Below are 17,036 nucleotides of genomic sequence, written 5' to 3' on the forward strand. Positions count from 1 at the left end.
GGTTTAAGCAGTGGTTTAAACCACGGTATAAACCAACGTGGTTTAAACCAAACAAGCCTGATACCAAATAGTTATAATTTATTCCAATTTTGCTTTCTGTATGTGACGCATAACCTGTTAACAAAGCTTTTGTGCAAAAAAAAAAAAAAAAAAAAAAACACAGTATAACCAAAGCTTTTTGTAGGTAAATCTCAAGATGAATGAAAGGGGATACTTCGATTATGGGCAAGTTGGCGTGGTTGTCAATTTTTGGTGTGAATAATTTCATTTTGGATACCATGTTTCCTTGTAATAACCGTATGCAAATGTATATTTCTCTATCCTTTGTTTACGTATGCAAAGGGAAAACATTTCTCGCGCTGGCATTGATGCCAAAAAAATTAACTCCAATGAATCAAGATCGCCAATTTCCCAATTATCGAAATCTTCCCGAATGAAATGATACCGCAAAACTCAGTTTATATGTAGAACTTCTGTACAAAAAAACTTCAAGTCGACTATCATTAATTAAGTTACCTTGATCTTTGCCATTAGAGGTATAAGATTTCAAATAGTCAAATGAATCGATTTCGATGTTAGATGGAAAATACTGGACGTCGCAATGATAGTACAGTTTAAAAAAGTTTGTCTTCGTGATTTTTTTTTTCTGGTTAAGGGCTGTGCATAGCTAATGTCACTTTTTTTTTCCGACATATTTGACCCCTTCCCTCCTAAACGCGCGATGTCACATTTTGCTTACTGTATGTCTCTCTCTGTCATTTCTTTCCTCCCTCTTATCACAAACTGTTACAATTTCATGAACCCCACTTTAAAGCGTGACTTCATTCTTGGACAGCACCCTGCTTTGTAACAACCCTGTGCAAATAGATATTTAATTACTATTTGTTTACGTATTCAAAGGAAAAACTAAACACTCAAGCGAGAAATGGCAACACATAATATTATCCGGCAATTTCTTCATGCTATAAAAAAGCAAATGAAATGAATTTTGGCTTTCTTATAATTGCTTCTAGTTTTTTTTTCTAGTAAATTTAGCGGGATCGCATTTTCGAACCGTAAAACGAGGTTAAACGTGTTTAAAATTATTTTTTACGATCTTTCTAACCATACCAAACTTGAAGCACTAAAATACATTTCTCATGTAGAAAGAGCGGTTTAAAAAATCAATTATAACTTAATGTTCCAAGCTTTCAACAATAAAAAAGAGTCAAACTTAGAAATTATGAGTTTCGCTAACCAAAAGACGCTTATAACTTTTTCTAGTGGATTTATGTTATTGAATCTTGGGCGCCCTGACAACTTCTTCGTTTGAAGTATTTTTTTAAAACCTTTCCAACCGTATCAAATTCGAAAAAACTGGACCATCCATTGGCGTAGAAAAAGCCATTTAGGACGAAAATGCGCTTTTAATTAATATCTCTGTTAATTAGCGTTTGATTTCAAAAAAATTTTTTGATGACACTAAAACTCGACAATAGCTACTGAACAAAAAAAGAATGAAGAATATAGATTCACAAACAGAGGTACCGAAAGAAAGCGGCTTGCCTATTAATTAATTTATAAAGATTCGTGGCATACTGGGACGCCAAGAGGTTCTGCTTTGAAGACTTGCTCTGGGGCTCAAATTCGATTATCGTTCTCAAAGAGCTTCCCGGCTCTTGAAGAGGAGCCAGGGCGGTTAGCAACATTTAACAACATATTAAAATAACAACTTTGAAGCTCCAAGTTGATTCGTGCCCGCGTTCCACAAAACTTCAAATGTAATCAGAACTGTATCCCACGATAGCTTCTCCTCCAGCGATATGCGAGTGAAATTGAAGCGCATTCGACCAGAACACAGCATCACGCAAATGACGTAGAACAAGCTTCTGTCACTTTTTCTTACTGAAATTTATTTCTTTCCGAAAGAGTGTTTAATTTCAAACTATAACAGAAGATACCGGACCAATAAAGTTCTTTTTCAATCTATTTGTGAATAAATACATTTTTAACCTTTGGAGTTGTTTCTTGTGAAATAATATTTAATTAATCTGTGCATAATGATATAAATATTGTGCCACGAGGCCTCACATGAGACAGGCAGACAGGTTCGTGGACAGAGTGAAATGTCTACAAAACTAATGTGCCAATAGACAGGCGTGGATCCAGAGGGGTTTCGTGGTGCTTTGATCTTTGAGCGGGAATTAGTAAATGGAGGGAGCAAGTCCAATCAATGGTTTAGCAAAAGCTGAGGCAAAAACTCCAGGTCACGTGACTCAACAACTGCGAATGATTGATACGTTTTGCGTTCGAACTAGCGAAAGAAACCTGATTTCTGCCAAAAAAAATCTATCACATGACTTGGGATCTTTGCTTCACGAATGGAAGTTTTCACTCCCACGATTTAATCTCTTCTCAATGGTTATGACCCCAGTAAAGCGACCAAATATTGACTAAAGCTGCATTTTGGGGAGATATATTTTGAAAAAATTGCCTCAGACCCCCTATTTGAACCCAAAATTTGCACTTCAATTCCCCTCTCCGATAAGAACTTTTCCAAAACCAGATGCTGAATCTGCCCTTGCCAACAGAAAAGCTTTAAGAATAACTAAATAAACCAAGCAAGGTTTCTCTTTTTATTTTTTCCCCTGCTTAATGAGAATAACATAACAAGTTAAATAGAAAATGCAGTGGTTATCAATTTTACTAGATTTTCATTTCTCACCCCATCTTTTCATAAAAATTGTGGGATAACACTTCAGCTTCCGCAATTTCTCGTCAGTTTCAGGCATGGTGCATTTTACAGGAACTGGCAACAGTTATTTCACGTGTCACCACGACATTACCATTTGTTGAGAGTTTTGAAGGTTAGTTTTAATAATGCCAGGGTGGAAAATCGAGGTTCTGTGGAAGAATCTCATGCCAATACTCACTTTACCTTGTTTCGTGGGATATTTTTATTTTCAAAACTACTTTTAAAAATTTAAAGTCAGATTCAAACGATAAAACTATACCAAATCATTTGAGTGTCGTGACTAACCGGAGGGCCGGAACCTCGGAATACATAATTCACGAGATGGTGCCCGTGTTCCTGTCATTCCTCGATTGTCCTGATTCAATGCTTGGGAAAATTTTAGATGCCATAAATCAGCCTCAAATGTGGCTTAATGTAGCTTCGAATGTTCATGTACAAAATCAGAATGGCGCGTAAAATGCAAAGGAAGAATCGGCACACTTCACGGCGGGACTTGGATATAAAAGCGAAAACCCTTCTTAAACGTGCCACTTCTTCGCATAAAGGGACATTACTTGCGAAATCCGCGTTTTAAGAACGGTATTTTAAATAAAATTTGTTTTATGGTTAAAAAACAATTCGTTTTCGTTTTGGGCTGAAATAATCTTCCAAAACGATGTAAAATAAGGCATCTCATGCGTGGCTGGTGCCGTGAACCAACAATATGATTTATTGGGTTTTTATTTGTGTGTCAAAACTACGGACGAAACGAAAAACAATACCTCCTCACATTCAAGAGAAATGCTGCTCGTGTTTACACTACAATAATTGATAGAATCAATAGGTGATGACTACGGAGGACAGTAGCGTAACTTCAAATTTTCAGTCCACCCGAAAAATCTGGCTTTGGGCCCCTAAATAAAATCGTAATAATCTATATTTGAAGTACAATTTTTCAAGTTTGTTGACCCCGCAATTTATTTTCAAAACAAAGCGTTCTATTGCTATTGTGGGCGTCGCCTAAAAGGGAGCGAATAACAAATGTTCTGGTTGATTAGTTAGTCCCACTAAGTAAAAACGGTAAATTAATATTTTTCACACAAACAACTGCTTCAATACCATTTTTGAGCAGTACCCATCAGCTGTTGATGGTTGAATATGAAAAAAAAAAAAAACAATTTAAAAATTGATTTCAATTATTTTTAGGGGACATTTAAAACCACTTAATAAAAAAAAAACATAGCGTCAGACAAAATAGTAAAAAACGTGCAAGTTTCATGCGAATCGGTGAAGTATTAAAATAGATATGAGCATTTATTAGGGCGCGGCCGCCATCTTTGATGACGTCATAGCCGGAAAACACACCAGGAGGCGGATGTCCGCTCAATTCCAAAATATTTTCTAGGACACATACTAAACATGTTTGATAAAAAATTCTGCCTAGACGAACCTTCTACAGAAGTGCTGAATATTTATAAGAGCAAGCGGCCGCCCATCTTTGATGATGTCATAGCAGGAGAATGGACCAGGTGGTCGTTGTCCACCCGAGTCCAAAATACTTTCTAGGACACCTACTAAAGACTTTTGAAAACAAAATTCTCCCTACACAAACTTTCCTACAGAAGTGCTGTCAGATTCAGGACTATAAGGTGTATTTGCATAGGCGTAATAAGGAAAAACATCGACTCTAAAAATATCAATATAATAAAAATATCGATGCTTGGAAAACATCGATGTCGCACCTATAGTATTCAGCATCCGACAAAATTGATAACCACTGCACCAATAATACAATCATTTAATTCCTTGTCCTGGTTAATATACAGGTTGTCTGACAAGTCTACACATTCTAAATATTCTTAACCAAAATTAATAAAACAATTCTAAGAGCAACAAATTGTTGTATGACCATGCGGTTTGCACCATAATACCTTCAGATTCCAAATAATTAAACACCTCACATGGCGTATGTTTTTCAAACTGTGACGATACAGCGATTGCCTTGCAACTACACTTTCTTCTTTTTTTCTTTTTTTTTTACAATGTCATTAAAAACATTCTTGAACCTGTGAAGTATAATGGCGCAACGTTCATACGATAATTTGTTGCTTTTCTATGAATTTTAAAAATGTGTCAAGGACTTATCAGACACCCAGTATATTCCTCCCAGCATTTAAACAGCTTAGAAAATGCCTTTTTTTTTTTTTTTTTTTTTTTTTGTGCAACTCAATATACAGAAAAATTACAAGGTTATAAATTTTCATATTGTTGATTATGATGATTTCAGTTCAGTTTGAAAAACATTGCCAATAACAATACAGTAACATTTAAACAATATAGGTGTTTGCATTTTTTCTTAAAGTGCTATTTTAAAAAACCGGTTAAGTTTTAATGTCTCGTCCAGATTTAAAAAAGGGGGGGAGGACGGGGGGTGTTTCCTGAGAAAAGAACACTTTTGTTCAATTGAAAGGGTACTTTTTCGAAAGAATATTGTAGCAGACAAGGTGCTATATTTTACTCATTTTTAATACTAAATACCAAGTATTTTGTAGCAGACATAACTTTCGAAATAAAAAAAAAAAACTTACTAATGTTTAGATTAATAAATTATGCAAGAAACTGAGAAAATTCGAATTGATACAGTGGACGCCAGTTAATTGAATCAGTGCTTAATTGAATCATCCGCTTTAAAGAATCAAATTGTTAAAAACAGAACAAAATCCAACTTTATAGAATCTAAACTGTTTAGAACAACCGTGATTCATATAAGCGGCGGCCACTGCATTCAAATTTTTAAATCAATCTCGAAACTATCAATGAGAAAACGACTATATTGCAGCAGCAAATTTTCATCTGAAAGTAAATTCTTATTTGAAAAACTAATAAACACGTAAAAAGTTTAAATCTGCTTTAAAAAAATCATTTTTTAAGAGAGTACAGTGGCATAGTCTTTGTTGATGAAGATGCTGTCCAATGGCATTGCAAATAGAGTAGAGTTAAAAGTTTGTCCCCTATAGGCTGAACTAATCGAAACTAATTGCTACCTACAGACTAAAACACCTTGCTAATTACAGACGAGAGCAAATTTCCGTCCATTTTACGTCTATTGCAAAAGTGCATCAAGAGAGAAAATTTGCTGCCATCGAAAACTTGCTTTTTATAACAATTTGCAGCCATAGGCTGCATCCTAGCTAGCACATTTAGAAATCCACTACTAGAGCAAAGGGCCCAGTTGATATGGGAATTAATGCTATTGAATAGTATAGCCTATAGCCTCTAGCGTATCCTAGTCAGGGTTGCTATTTTGTCCACTTTTTTGTAAAAAATCCGGGACGCAGGAAGAAGTTGGACAAAACTGGACGAAATGGACAAAATGAAAAATCAACTGATTATCTACACATAAATTTATTGTTATGGTGTAATAAAATTAGTATATAATTCAAAAACATTATGTATTATGAATTAATCATTTAATTATAATAGAATGATTGTTAACTTTAGAATTTAATAAATCCAAACAAATTTTTAATTACACATAGGTGCAACTAATTTTAGATCATAATTTACTTAAAAGTAATAAAATTTAACAATGTGAATAAGTTATTGGACATGATTACATTATTATAGATTACAATAGCAGAAATTAAATTTAATGGAAAAGTCAAAAGAAATGCTTGGATACATACATACAAAACGAAGATTAATAGACCAAAAATATTTTACTGTTATATTTTTTGAGTTTTTATTGATGTCATCCCGTAGTAAAATATTTATTTACTCTGCATGTTTTTATGGACGTGTTAATGTCATACAAATTACTACTTTTGTACTGTTGTGGGTATGCAGAACAGTGTACGGGAAGAGGTTATAATGAGCAGGGGGGGTAGATAGCTTTAAAATGGCCATTAATCTACATAATCCATTGGGGACTGTAATGCTGACATTACATGTTTACATATTTTTGGCCTTGCATGCAGTAAAAATGTGCGTGTGTTGGCGCTTTTGGCATGGTTTTGTTTTACTGCGGAGGAGGCGAATTGGCGAGGAACTTATCTGGGTTCCGGGGGAAAGGTTCGAAAGGAGAAGGGATGAAGGGAGAAGAAAGATAGTGGGTGTAGAAAGAACACAGTACAGGTGTTTGAGATGCTGCCCATATGCCTCGAGAGAAAATTGAGGTAAGGCATTCTTGTTAGTATATTTATAGAAAATGTGCCTTTCATTAGTATTTGAATAATTAAGTGCCTTTTAGTGGGCTGAGTATCATTTGGAATAACATATACATATATAGTTGATACATGAAAATAAAAGCTTAATAATAATAGTAACGGCAGTGTTTTCCATTCTACCGAACCTAATAATATCTCAAATGAACCTTCATATATAATATATTTTACCAAAAGCACTGTATAACAACATCATCACAGGGACTAGGAACAACCTAGCTGGGTTCAGAGCATGTTGCTGATCATCTTATTTGTATTTGTATTACAAAAACAGATTTCACTTCATGTCAACATTGCCTTTATTAATAACAAGTAGTTTTTCTTTTTTTAATGTTTTGAGAAACTCCAACGTTTAAAAACTTTTTATTTCTACTTTTTAACTTTATAAATGCATTTATTATGGGCAATAAACCTCCACATCACGTATAAACATCTTAAAATGCACAGTTGATGTGTTCGTTTCTCGGCAGTTCTCAAAAGATGGGAACAAAAAAGTTAACTTTGAGCAATTTCAAAAATTTTCGAATTTGATATCAATTTTTCTTTTATTCTATAATATGCATACCTAGAACACAATATATGAACATGAAAAGACAGCAGGTATTTGTAAAAACTGTTAATTAGCAAATTAAATTAGCAGTCTGTAGGTAACAGATTTTGGACATTGTTGTCCTGTAGGTAACGGATTTTGGACATCATCATAATGTAAGTTTCACCATTTTTGACAACTGTTAATCTGATTTTTAACTTTTCCAATGAAAATTTTATTTACTACTTTTTGAATTTTGCAATTTAATGATAAAGAGGATATTAATGAAGTACTTGAATGGCTATACATACTGCTCTTTACATATAATAAAATTTTGGAATGATTTTGAAGAAGTTGATGAAAGGTAGAAAAAAGCTTCATGGAAATAATTATACAAACTTGTAGTTTGATTTATTGGGACAAATAAGGAATAAAAATAGAGACAAATAAATACGACATATATATTTTTAAAGGAAAAATAAACAAAATATGCTTTAAGAAAGAATGCAAAAAGTGACATCAGTTTTAATAATGAATATTTTTTCTAATGTCATAAGAATTAAAACGATGCCTAAAAAAAATTATTGAAAAAAGAAATTCGTATTTCTATTTGGAGATCGTTAAATTATGTTTCCAAAAGAAGGAAGAGAAAAAAAAATCTAAAATAATAAAAGCGGCGGGAAAAAAAATTGCTAGCGCAGGTGATAAAGTCGCCAAAACTGGTGCAGCTGACGATTAACTACATTTGTCAAACTGGAATCCCCCTCTGGTAACCTTTAGCTTATCATATACTGTGTTGTCGCCAACGGAGGTTTGCTTGGCAATTTTCGCGCAAAATGGCTTTCGTTCGATCATAACCAGCCATGTTTCTACTGTAATTTATGTATTGTTCAATGTGTAACGTATTAATTATGCAAAATACCAATGGATTAAAGAAGATAACATCATAATAATATTTTTTATTGATGTTAGAAGACAGTGGATTATAAAAAAATTATAAATAAACGGACAGAATTATCGGCGTCAAGATCGTAACGCCATTTGGACATCTCACATGTATGTTTAAGAAAAATTATTTTTCTTCTAAGATACTGCATAAAAGCTTATGAAAACACTTTTAAACAATTAAAAACTGATTCTGAGGATCGATAAATACCTTTAAAACGAAAACATCATATACTTAAATCTCAAATAATAGCATTGTAAAAATCGTAACTTTTGGACATGCATCAAATTTCAAACTTACTTTTTTCTAAAATCGTTTACAAAGTAAATAATCTGTCTTTACTTTTGTTATTTGTGTAAAATATTAACAAAAAATTATTCACTGTAAGATTCATGCCATTAATTTTTTTTTTTTTTGAAACGTATGGAAATAATTAAAAAAAATTTTTTTTAATGGTACATTTGCTCAGTTAACGTTCTGGTATGTCCAAAATTGTGCCATTTAGCAAAGAAAATATTTTTTAAGGGCATTTGAAGAGCTTTTTTTCCGTAATTTATGTCAATTCATGTCTCTATACAGCATTATAATTTACCTCAAAAATTTTAGAGTTAATTAAAATGAAAGTTATTTCGTGCATCACAGTTATTAGAACAAATTAAAACAACAAGAAAAGACAAATGAACTCGATTGCAAGAGGAAAACCTGGGAAGAACATAAACATGGAACAAACAAGAAGACCTACTTCTACTCTTTCATAAGCTTGTAAATGAGATTTTCGTTGATATCAACTGGATATTTACATACATTTCGGGTATTTACCCAGGCCTTGGGTAAACTCCCAAAAAATATTTACCTACTTGCTCGGTATTAACCCGATCCACATCACTAATTGTATGTAATAGTCTAATCATGCCCAATAGCTTATTCACATTGTTAATTTTATTATTTTTAAGTAAATTATGATCAAAAATTAGCTTCAGCAATGTGTAATTAAAATTTTTTAGATTTATGAAATTCTAAAGCTAATGATTCTATTTTAATTAGATGATTAATTCATAATAGAAAATGTATTAGGATAATATACTAATATTTTAACACTATAACAATAAATTAATGTATGTATAATCAGTTTATTTTCCTTTTCCTCCGTTTTGTCCAGTTTCTTCCGGCGTCCCGGACATTTTATGAAAAAGTGGACAAAATAGCAACCTTGTATTTATGTATGCTATTTTTATATTAAAATAGTACTTGAATAGGAAGAATCTATATAGTCATTTATTATTTTCAAACTTCAAATATTTAACTATAAACTTTCAGTTTACTGAAAAAAAGGACAAAATGGACGAAATGACATTTTGTCCGGGACGGTTTTTTCCAGGGTGGACAAAACAGGACAACCCTGATCCTAGTGGACTACTGGGCTCCACTTTAAACAGTAAACTGTAAGTTTCCAACAACACTCATACACTGCCTCTTTAGCCAAGTATAAGTGCACAAGATGATCGATTGTTGGGATCACAGCCACACACCAAAGATCAAATATAGTCTCACTCGAATTAATTGATTTTTGATCGGCTGAAGTTTAAATGATTCCATTTGTAGAAAAAGAGTAAGAATAACTACTAATTTTTTTTTTTTTTTTGACAATTATGAATTTGTGCAGGCAATAAAAATTGCTAGAAGTATGCGAATCTGAAAATTTCACCTCTTTCAATTGAAACATATATGAAGGCGTCCAAGGTCAAATATTTTTTCACTAGAACTGGACAATAGTTGGAATATTGTCAGTTTACAATAGAAAACAAAATCCTTTCTTACCCGAATTACATGAACACTTGGTGAGCTAAATGGTTTTCCGTTCTGGTAAGTAGTTTTTCAACAATGATGTTTCTCTCAAATTAAGATGAAATTTCACTATTAGATAGCAATGGCAAAAAAAAAAGGCTGCCCATGTGAGGGATAATGGCACATTTTGGGAGGTCTTAGCCCTTTTTAGGGTCTCATTCTTGGCTGTGACTGATCCAAACGATCCTTTTGGGAGGGGCGAATTACTAATTCATTATGGGGGGGGGGGACTAATTAAAAAAAAAATTAAAAAAAAATAAAAACTGAAGCATAATGGGGTTTTTTAGGTTTTTTTTTTCTTTTTTTGAATAATGTATATGATTGATTCAAAGAGTTTGAATGACAGTTGAAAGTTTTTCCAGTACGAAGAATAAAAAATTGAAAAAAAAAGGAAAAATTTCAAATCATACTTTAGATCCATTATCCAAATTAAACATCTCAACTTTTGATTCGTTTGATTCGCATGAGGTATTTTTAGTAGCCATTAAGAGTTATCAATTATACTTTCTTCATATGAAAGAAATGTTACAGTATCAAGATGGCATCTCTTTTTACCAGTTTTTGTTCTGAACATAATGAAATAGAAAAATTGCATTCGTAAATAAAATTTCAATAGTTATGGATTTGTTTGTTGATAGAGCTGCTTAATATCACGCATAAATAGGTGTTTGCGGGCTCTCCCCCAAAATGTTTTGAAAGGAACGTATTTTTAGATGCTTTTCTGTATTTAATAGGAGAAAGGGAGGTTTGGAGGTTCCTCTCTAGAAAAATTCTGATATTTGAGGGTATATTTTCAAAAACACAATTGTTTGCCATCTTTTGTGGCTTTAATTTCAAGCCAGCAAAGATGGCTTGATTGAGGAAAATTTCTGGATGAAATTCAGGAATTTTCCCCAATTGCTTTTTGACATTAGAGCTCAATGCAATTTTAGAGATCTTTAATGATGCTTAATACAAGTTTTTGCGCGGGTGCTTTCCCGTGCAAAAATCCTCGGAATTAAAGTCCTAAAAACGCAATTGTAGCCCACCTTTGATGATGAAGCAGAAGACATGGGGTTCAGAACTTTTTCCCAGACATGTTTTGATGTAGAAGTTCCAAAAACGCAGTTTTAAATGATCTTTGAATGATGTTGAAAGATGAGAAAACGTCTTTAAAACATTGTTGTAGGCCTTTTTTTATGACATTGGGGAAAAGAACGGATTTCAGAACTTTCCACCAGAAATTGTTCGAAAACACGATTGTTGGCCATCTTTGGGGGTGTTAAGGACAGTTCACTTATCGGCCATCCGTCCCGTCCATCCTGTTTTTTGACGTGACGGACTGCCGACGAAAACAGAGTAGCATTCACATACGGTCGCCTCACATCAATCACGTGGCTGAAATCACCCACCAGAGAAAAGAGAACGTTGCTTGGCAGGAACCAATGAAATGCTGTCCTACTTTTGACGACCGTCAGATATCAAGGTTCTTTTGATCGAAACGGGTCCCGTCCAAGATGGCTTGCTGTCATGGCAACCAGCAAAGAAAACCTGCTTAGGGAGGAAAAGAACGTGATGGACGGGACGGACGTCAGATATGTGAACAGGCCTTTAGAAGGGATAGGATCAGAAGCTGTTACACAACTTTTGGAGCTTCAAAATGCAATGTTAGAGGATCTTCATTAAAGACGTACCGAGTAGCACTTTGGCCGAGTAGCCGAGTACTCGGCCGAGTACCGAGTACTTGGCCGAGTACCGAGTTACCGAGTACTCGGCTTTTCACTACTCGGCCGAGTTACCAAGTACCAATTATGTTTTAAGAAGAACCACTGACACACATGTGATGAATTTTGAACTTATTGGAATAGTAGTATAGACCTCCTTGTCCATATAATAGTTTTTAAAACTAAATTCCTGCTGAAATTTAATTCCGCATTATATAAACTATTTTGTTTGTGTCAAAAATTTTACAAAAAAAAAATATTTTTAAAATTAAAAATAAATAAAAAGTATGATTTATCAAGTTGGAATTAAAACAAATTACAGTGAAATCCCTCTAATGCAGACACTAACAGGACAATTTTTTTTTTTGTCCGCAATAGAGAGGTGTCCGCAGGACAGGGGTTAATAATGTTATTCGCATTGGAACTGGGGAATTAAAAATTGTCCGCATAAGAGGGATGTCCGTTAGGAGGGGTTTCACTGTATACCAATCAATTACAGTTCTAGTCAACATAAATAATTTTTAAAAACAGATAAAACAAATGTGCAGGAACACTGCAGACACGTGTTTCTGACCCCCCATTACAAGGAACGTCTTTTTCAGTGCATAACATGTGAGTTAAAGAATGTAAAGACATACGACAAAAAAATCCGAGTTTTGTCTTTAAATCCACGAGCTCCAATTTTGTGCATTGAAAAAGAAATTCCTTGTAACACCAAATACGTGTCTGCAGTGTTCCTGCCCTGTGCTTTTAACATTGTTTTATTTCCTTTCATTTTTTAAGCAAAGGTATTTTTATATTTTTTATAACTAATTTTTGTTTGTAGCAAAAATTCATTCTTAATATAAAAATTCCATATTTTCTATACTTACCTTTTTTGCATAATTTTTAATAAATAAGTTTTATTAACTTTGGGGACATTAAAATAAAGATTTATTCCATTGAAGCATTACAAACTTCATTTATCTCAAAATTTAAATTTGACTTATAAATTTTAATTGTAAATAATTGCAGAATATAATGTTTGCTCTTTTTTTTATAAATTTTAGTATCTGTCTTGGACATCATTCAACTTTTTGCAACTACTCGGTATTGACCGAGTATCTGATCAGAATTTGGCCGAGTACCGAGTAGTTACCAAGTACTCGGTATGTCTCTAATCTTCATTGATGATAGGGGATTGGATTGGGCTCGGGTGCTCATCCAAGGAATTTTTCGGAATTAAAGTCTTAAAAACACAATATTGAAAGCCCTCTTTAAAGACATTAGGCAGAGGCATGAGGTTCAAAACCCTCCCCCGGGAAATGTTGATATTAAAGCTCCAAAAACAGTTTACGATTTTTTTTGTGATGTTCGGATAAGGGGAGGTTTCATAAGTTTTTTGGAACTAGAGTCTTAAAAAACGCAATTGTAGAATAACTTAGGGAAGATTAGGTAAAGGGATGGGCTTCAAGGAATCTTTCACGGCTATTTTTTATTTTTTTTGAAATTGAAGCTCGAAAAGTGCAAAACTTCTGAAGATACTCAATTACATTAGAGAGCTCCACTTTATTTTGTTTTTGAATTAAAGTCCTTTGGATCCGGCACTGATTCTAGGTGGGTGCTCCAAACGATTTAAGGGGGTTAACCATTGCTCTTTGGAGGAGGATGTGCATGTCTGCATTAAAAGTGTCAAATGCGGAGCGCATCTTATTTCTTGACCACCAATCTCCTCCTTCATCCTGACAGCTGGTTTGTATCTTGAGCAATACTGCCACCCTAGGCCAGAGAGCCCTGTACCTGTTATCATGGAGACTTATTGGAGTACTTTGTGCAATAATAGAAGATGTAATGTGTTTACAGTTTGTGGTTACATGTGACAGTCAAAGTTACCAAAGTATTAAAGAATCAGGTTTTCTCTTTGAAGTCCATAATACTTTCCTTTGCAAGACTTAAGGTATTGAAAAAAATACTACCAAAATTCAAATACTTTCAAGGTAGTATCATCACATACGTATCCTGTCAGCACAAGTTAACTGCAAAGTTTACTGCTCCCTCCCCCTTCATATGACCCTATAAGGTTAGTTTTTTAAATTCAATAAAGATGCATGCTATCCCCGTATCTATGCACCTGCAGACCCAAATAGTGCAGGGACGAGGGTGCAGTACTAAGGGGCTCACAGCCAAAGGAATTCAAAAAAAAATAATAATAATAATTAATTTGAATTCTGATATTTTGATTTCAAATTATGTTTTTTGCAATCACGAGTTGTGACAGGACCCTACTTATTGGTTACTGCCTAGGTAACTTTATATAAGCCATGAATATGTACCAAACAAATAAATTCGTTTATGCAGAGAAGTAAAAGGAAATCAACAACATTTTATTGCATAAATTAACAGATTACTGTGTACACAAAGTTTCGTGGTTTCACGGAACCCCTTTTTAATGTAAAATAGTGAGCTTTGGATGCAAAGGCATCCTGTAAAAGTTATTTTTTATTAAAACAGAAAACATTTCTGAATATAAGCACACATTGCTATTATTTAATAACATTTCTGCTGAACATATATTTTATTCTTTAAACATTTTCATAAATGGCTTATATAGTATTTGTGTATCAAAATCCAATAGGTATAGCCCCTATTCTACCCTTTAAGCATTTTAAAAACCACTAACATTTGTACATGTGTTTCTGATTGTATAATCACAGCACTGATTGTTTACATGTCTACTGATTCTCAAAACAAATTTGTTCCAATGAAATTCTTAACAATGGGAAATATTGGAGAACAGAATATAGTTTTATGAAGTTTCTACAATCATAATTCCATGATTCCTTAAATTAAACATTTTTTTACTTATGATTAACTAAAATAATTATAGTTCAGTCTAAATCATGACAGCAAAACATTTGAAAATTTTGTAAACAATAATAAAATGTAAATAAATGTATTCCTTATCAAATAACTCTTTTTTGTTCTATCGCAAAATACCTACCTAATTTATGTAACTTTTTTTTTTTTTACAAAATAATTTTAAAACAACTAGCTATCAAAATATTTATCTACAGTTTCTCAATTTTTAGAATTTAAGCAACAGAAAAAGGATTAAACTTTGAATAAAGCCTAGGAAAATACGGCCTAAATGAATGTATATTCAACTAAGGGTATTGTGTATTTGAATATACCCTTATTTAATAGGTGAATATACCCCTATTAAATAAAGGTATATTCAAATACACAATTCAAAAGTAAATATTTACCAAAATAGGGCTACTTTAGAGTAAATGGGCTTCTCTTGATACTGATAAGATAGTGTAAACGCCAACTTTTCAATATCAGGAATCAGTTATCTTTATTTTTATTCCTGGCAAAAGAAGGAATCAAATTATCGAACGTGAACCTTTTAGCGGCTGGTGGGAGTTGTGGGGAAAAAATCACTTTCTGCTTCGTAAGAAGGAAGATTGTTATTTTTTAAACGGCAGTCTAGAGCTTAACGATACTGCCGCTAGTTTGATCTTGTAAAGTAATGCTAAAAAGGAGATCGATCATCAGAATATTAGTTTTTCATTCAAATAAAAACATTCCTACCAAATCATTGTAGTCATATTCCAATACAGCCCTAGAAATTTGGATTATAGCAAAAAAAAAAAACTCAGCCATGAAGTTGTCAATCAGCTTTACTCCAAATTGCAGCTCATAAACAAGAATGTCCTTCAACATAGTACCTGTATTTGAGGGTGGGTCCCATTTGGAAGGGTTTTCGAGACGCAAACGTTTGATGAACGTTCTAATTGGATCTACGAAATTAAACAACCGGATCGCTCTTTATTTTAATCCTCTCTTTCGTCGAGCTGTGCGGTGTGTTCTAGGCGTTGACCATGTGCCAATTGACAGGCGAACCGTCGGCAGTGTTTACATGATACGGTTTCGTCATATGAGCGTAGGAATGTGATGAGCTCACCTTTTTTAAGTCCCACGACAATGTCAGCGTACAATATCCATCCCAAGACGAGCAGAGGTAATCCAACGGAGCAGCGCGCAGCCATTGCCCAGAATGGCTTCAGTTACACTGCCCGTACCCGACCGCGTGGGGGCGCTCTCGCATGTCTCCCTCTCCCAACATCCTCTGCGCTTTTTGCTGCGGAATAAACAAAAACAACCAGTGAAGAAAGAACAGAGAAACAAGTTTTCCGTCTCTTGGGCAGTTTCGGATTCCTTTCGGCAATGGCCTTTCTCCGACTTCTTTTATCATTTCATTCATACAGTGTTTTTCCGTTGACCTTTTGGACTGCACTTCTAGCTTATAAGTTTAACAAATTTTATTTGGTAGACAACGAAATTCTTTTATTACTTACGAAAAGAATGAGCTGTATGTTAGTTTATCTGGATTAATTGCACTTCAACCCACATATTTTTAATTAATATCAAAATTAGAAAATGTTTGGCTCAAAATCTTTAAGAGTTTTAAATTTAATTTTAAATTAAGATTCATTTAAAATTAATTTGCTGCTCAAAATCTGAATTAATATCCCAATAAGTGCATAATTCTTCAAGCAGAGGCGCCGATTCCAAAGGTTCTGCGGTGCTCAAGAACCCCCCAAAATATTTATGGATGCAGCAACCCCCCCCCCCCGCATCACCAATAAGCAGTGAAAAACAGAACGTACAATAAAAGGGGAAATCTATTTCCTAAACATGACCTCCAGATAAGAGATCTACTGCGGCATAAAGGTGCTTATTTTTTCAAAGTTACGTTTTGAAAGTTTAGCTTTGTTCGATCCCCCCCCCCCCCTTTCGCACTCTGTGCTTGATCCCCCCCCCCCCGCCCCGATCAAAACCCGGAGCCCCTGCCACTGGTTATTATTAAACTATGGTGCGATTTCCTGGTAAAAATTGCTGACCAGCGTAGACCCCATGGATCATGAGTCAGGTAACTACAGTCGAACTGGCTCATAATGAGCACAAGGGCGCCCATATAGGGAGGCTCTAGCACCCCCACCCCCTGCTTAGAAATGAGAACTTTCTTGCTTTTAGTGCTTTTTTTCTTTGCAAAAATGTATAAAAAAATTTAATATCTCTAATATGTACTGAA

General features: G+C 34.0%; 1 protein-coding gene across 1 annotated transcript in view; it reads right to left on the reverse strand.

Moving 5' to 3' along the window:
* The window catches only part of LOC129234940 (zinc metalloproteinase-disintegrin-like MTP8), a 129,904-nt gene extending 113,914 nt beyond the window's left edge, over positions 1-15,990 (reverse strand). The window contains exon 1 of the mRNA XM_054868753.1: positions 15,906-15,990. Coding sequence (XP_054724728.1) covers positions 15,906-15,990 — 85 coding nt within the window. The remainder of the gene's footprint in view (positions 1-15,905) is intronic.
* Between the last annotated feature and the right edge of the window lie 1,046 nt (positions 15,991-17,036).

Source organism: Uloborus diversus, chromosome 1, assembly GCF_026930045.1.
Source record: "Uloborus diversus isolate 005 chromosome 1, Udiv.v.3.1, whole genome shotgun sequence".
Taxonomy (NCBI): Eukaryota; Metazoa; Arthropoda; class Arachnida; order Araneae; family Uloboridae; genus Uloborus; species Uloborus diversus.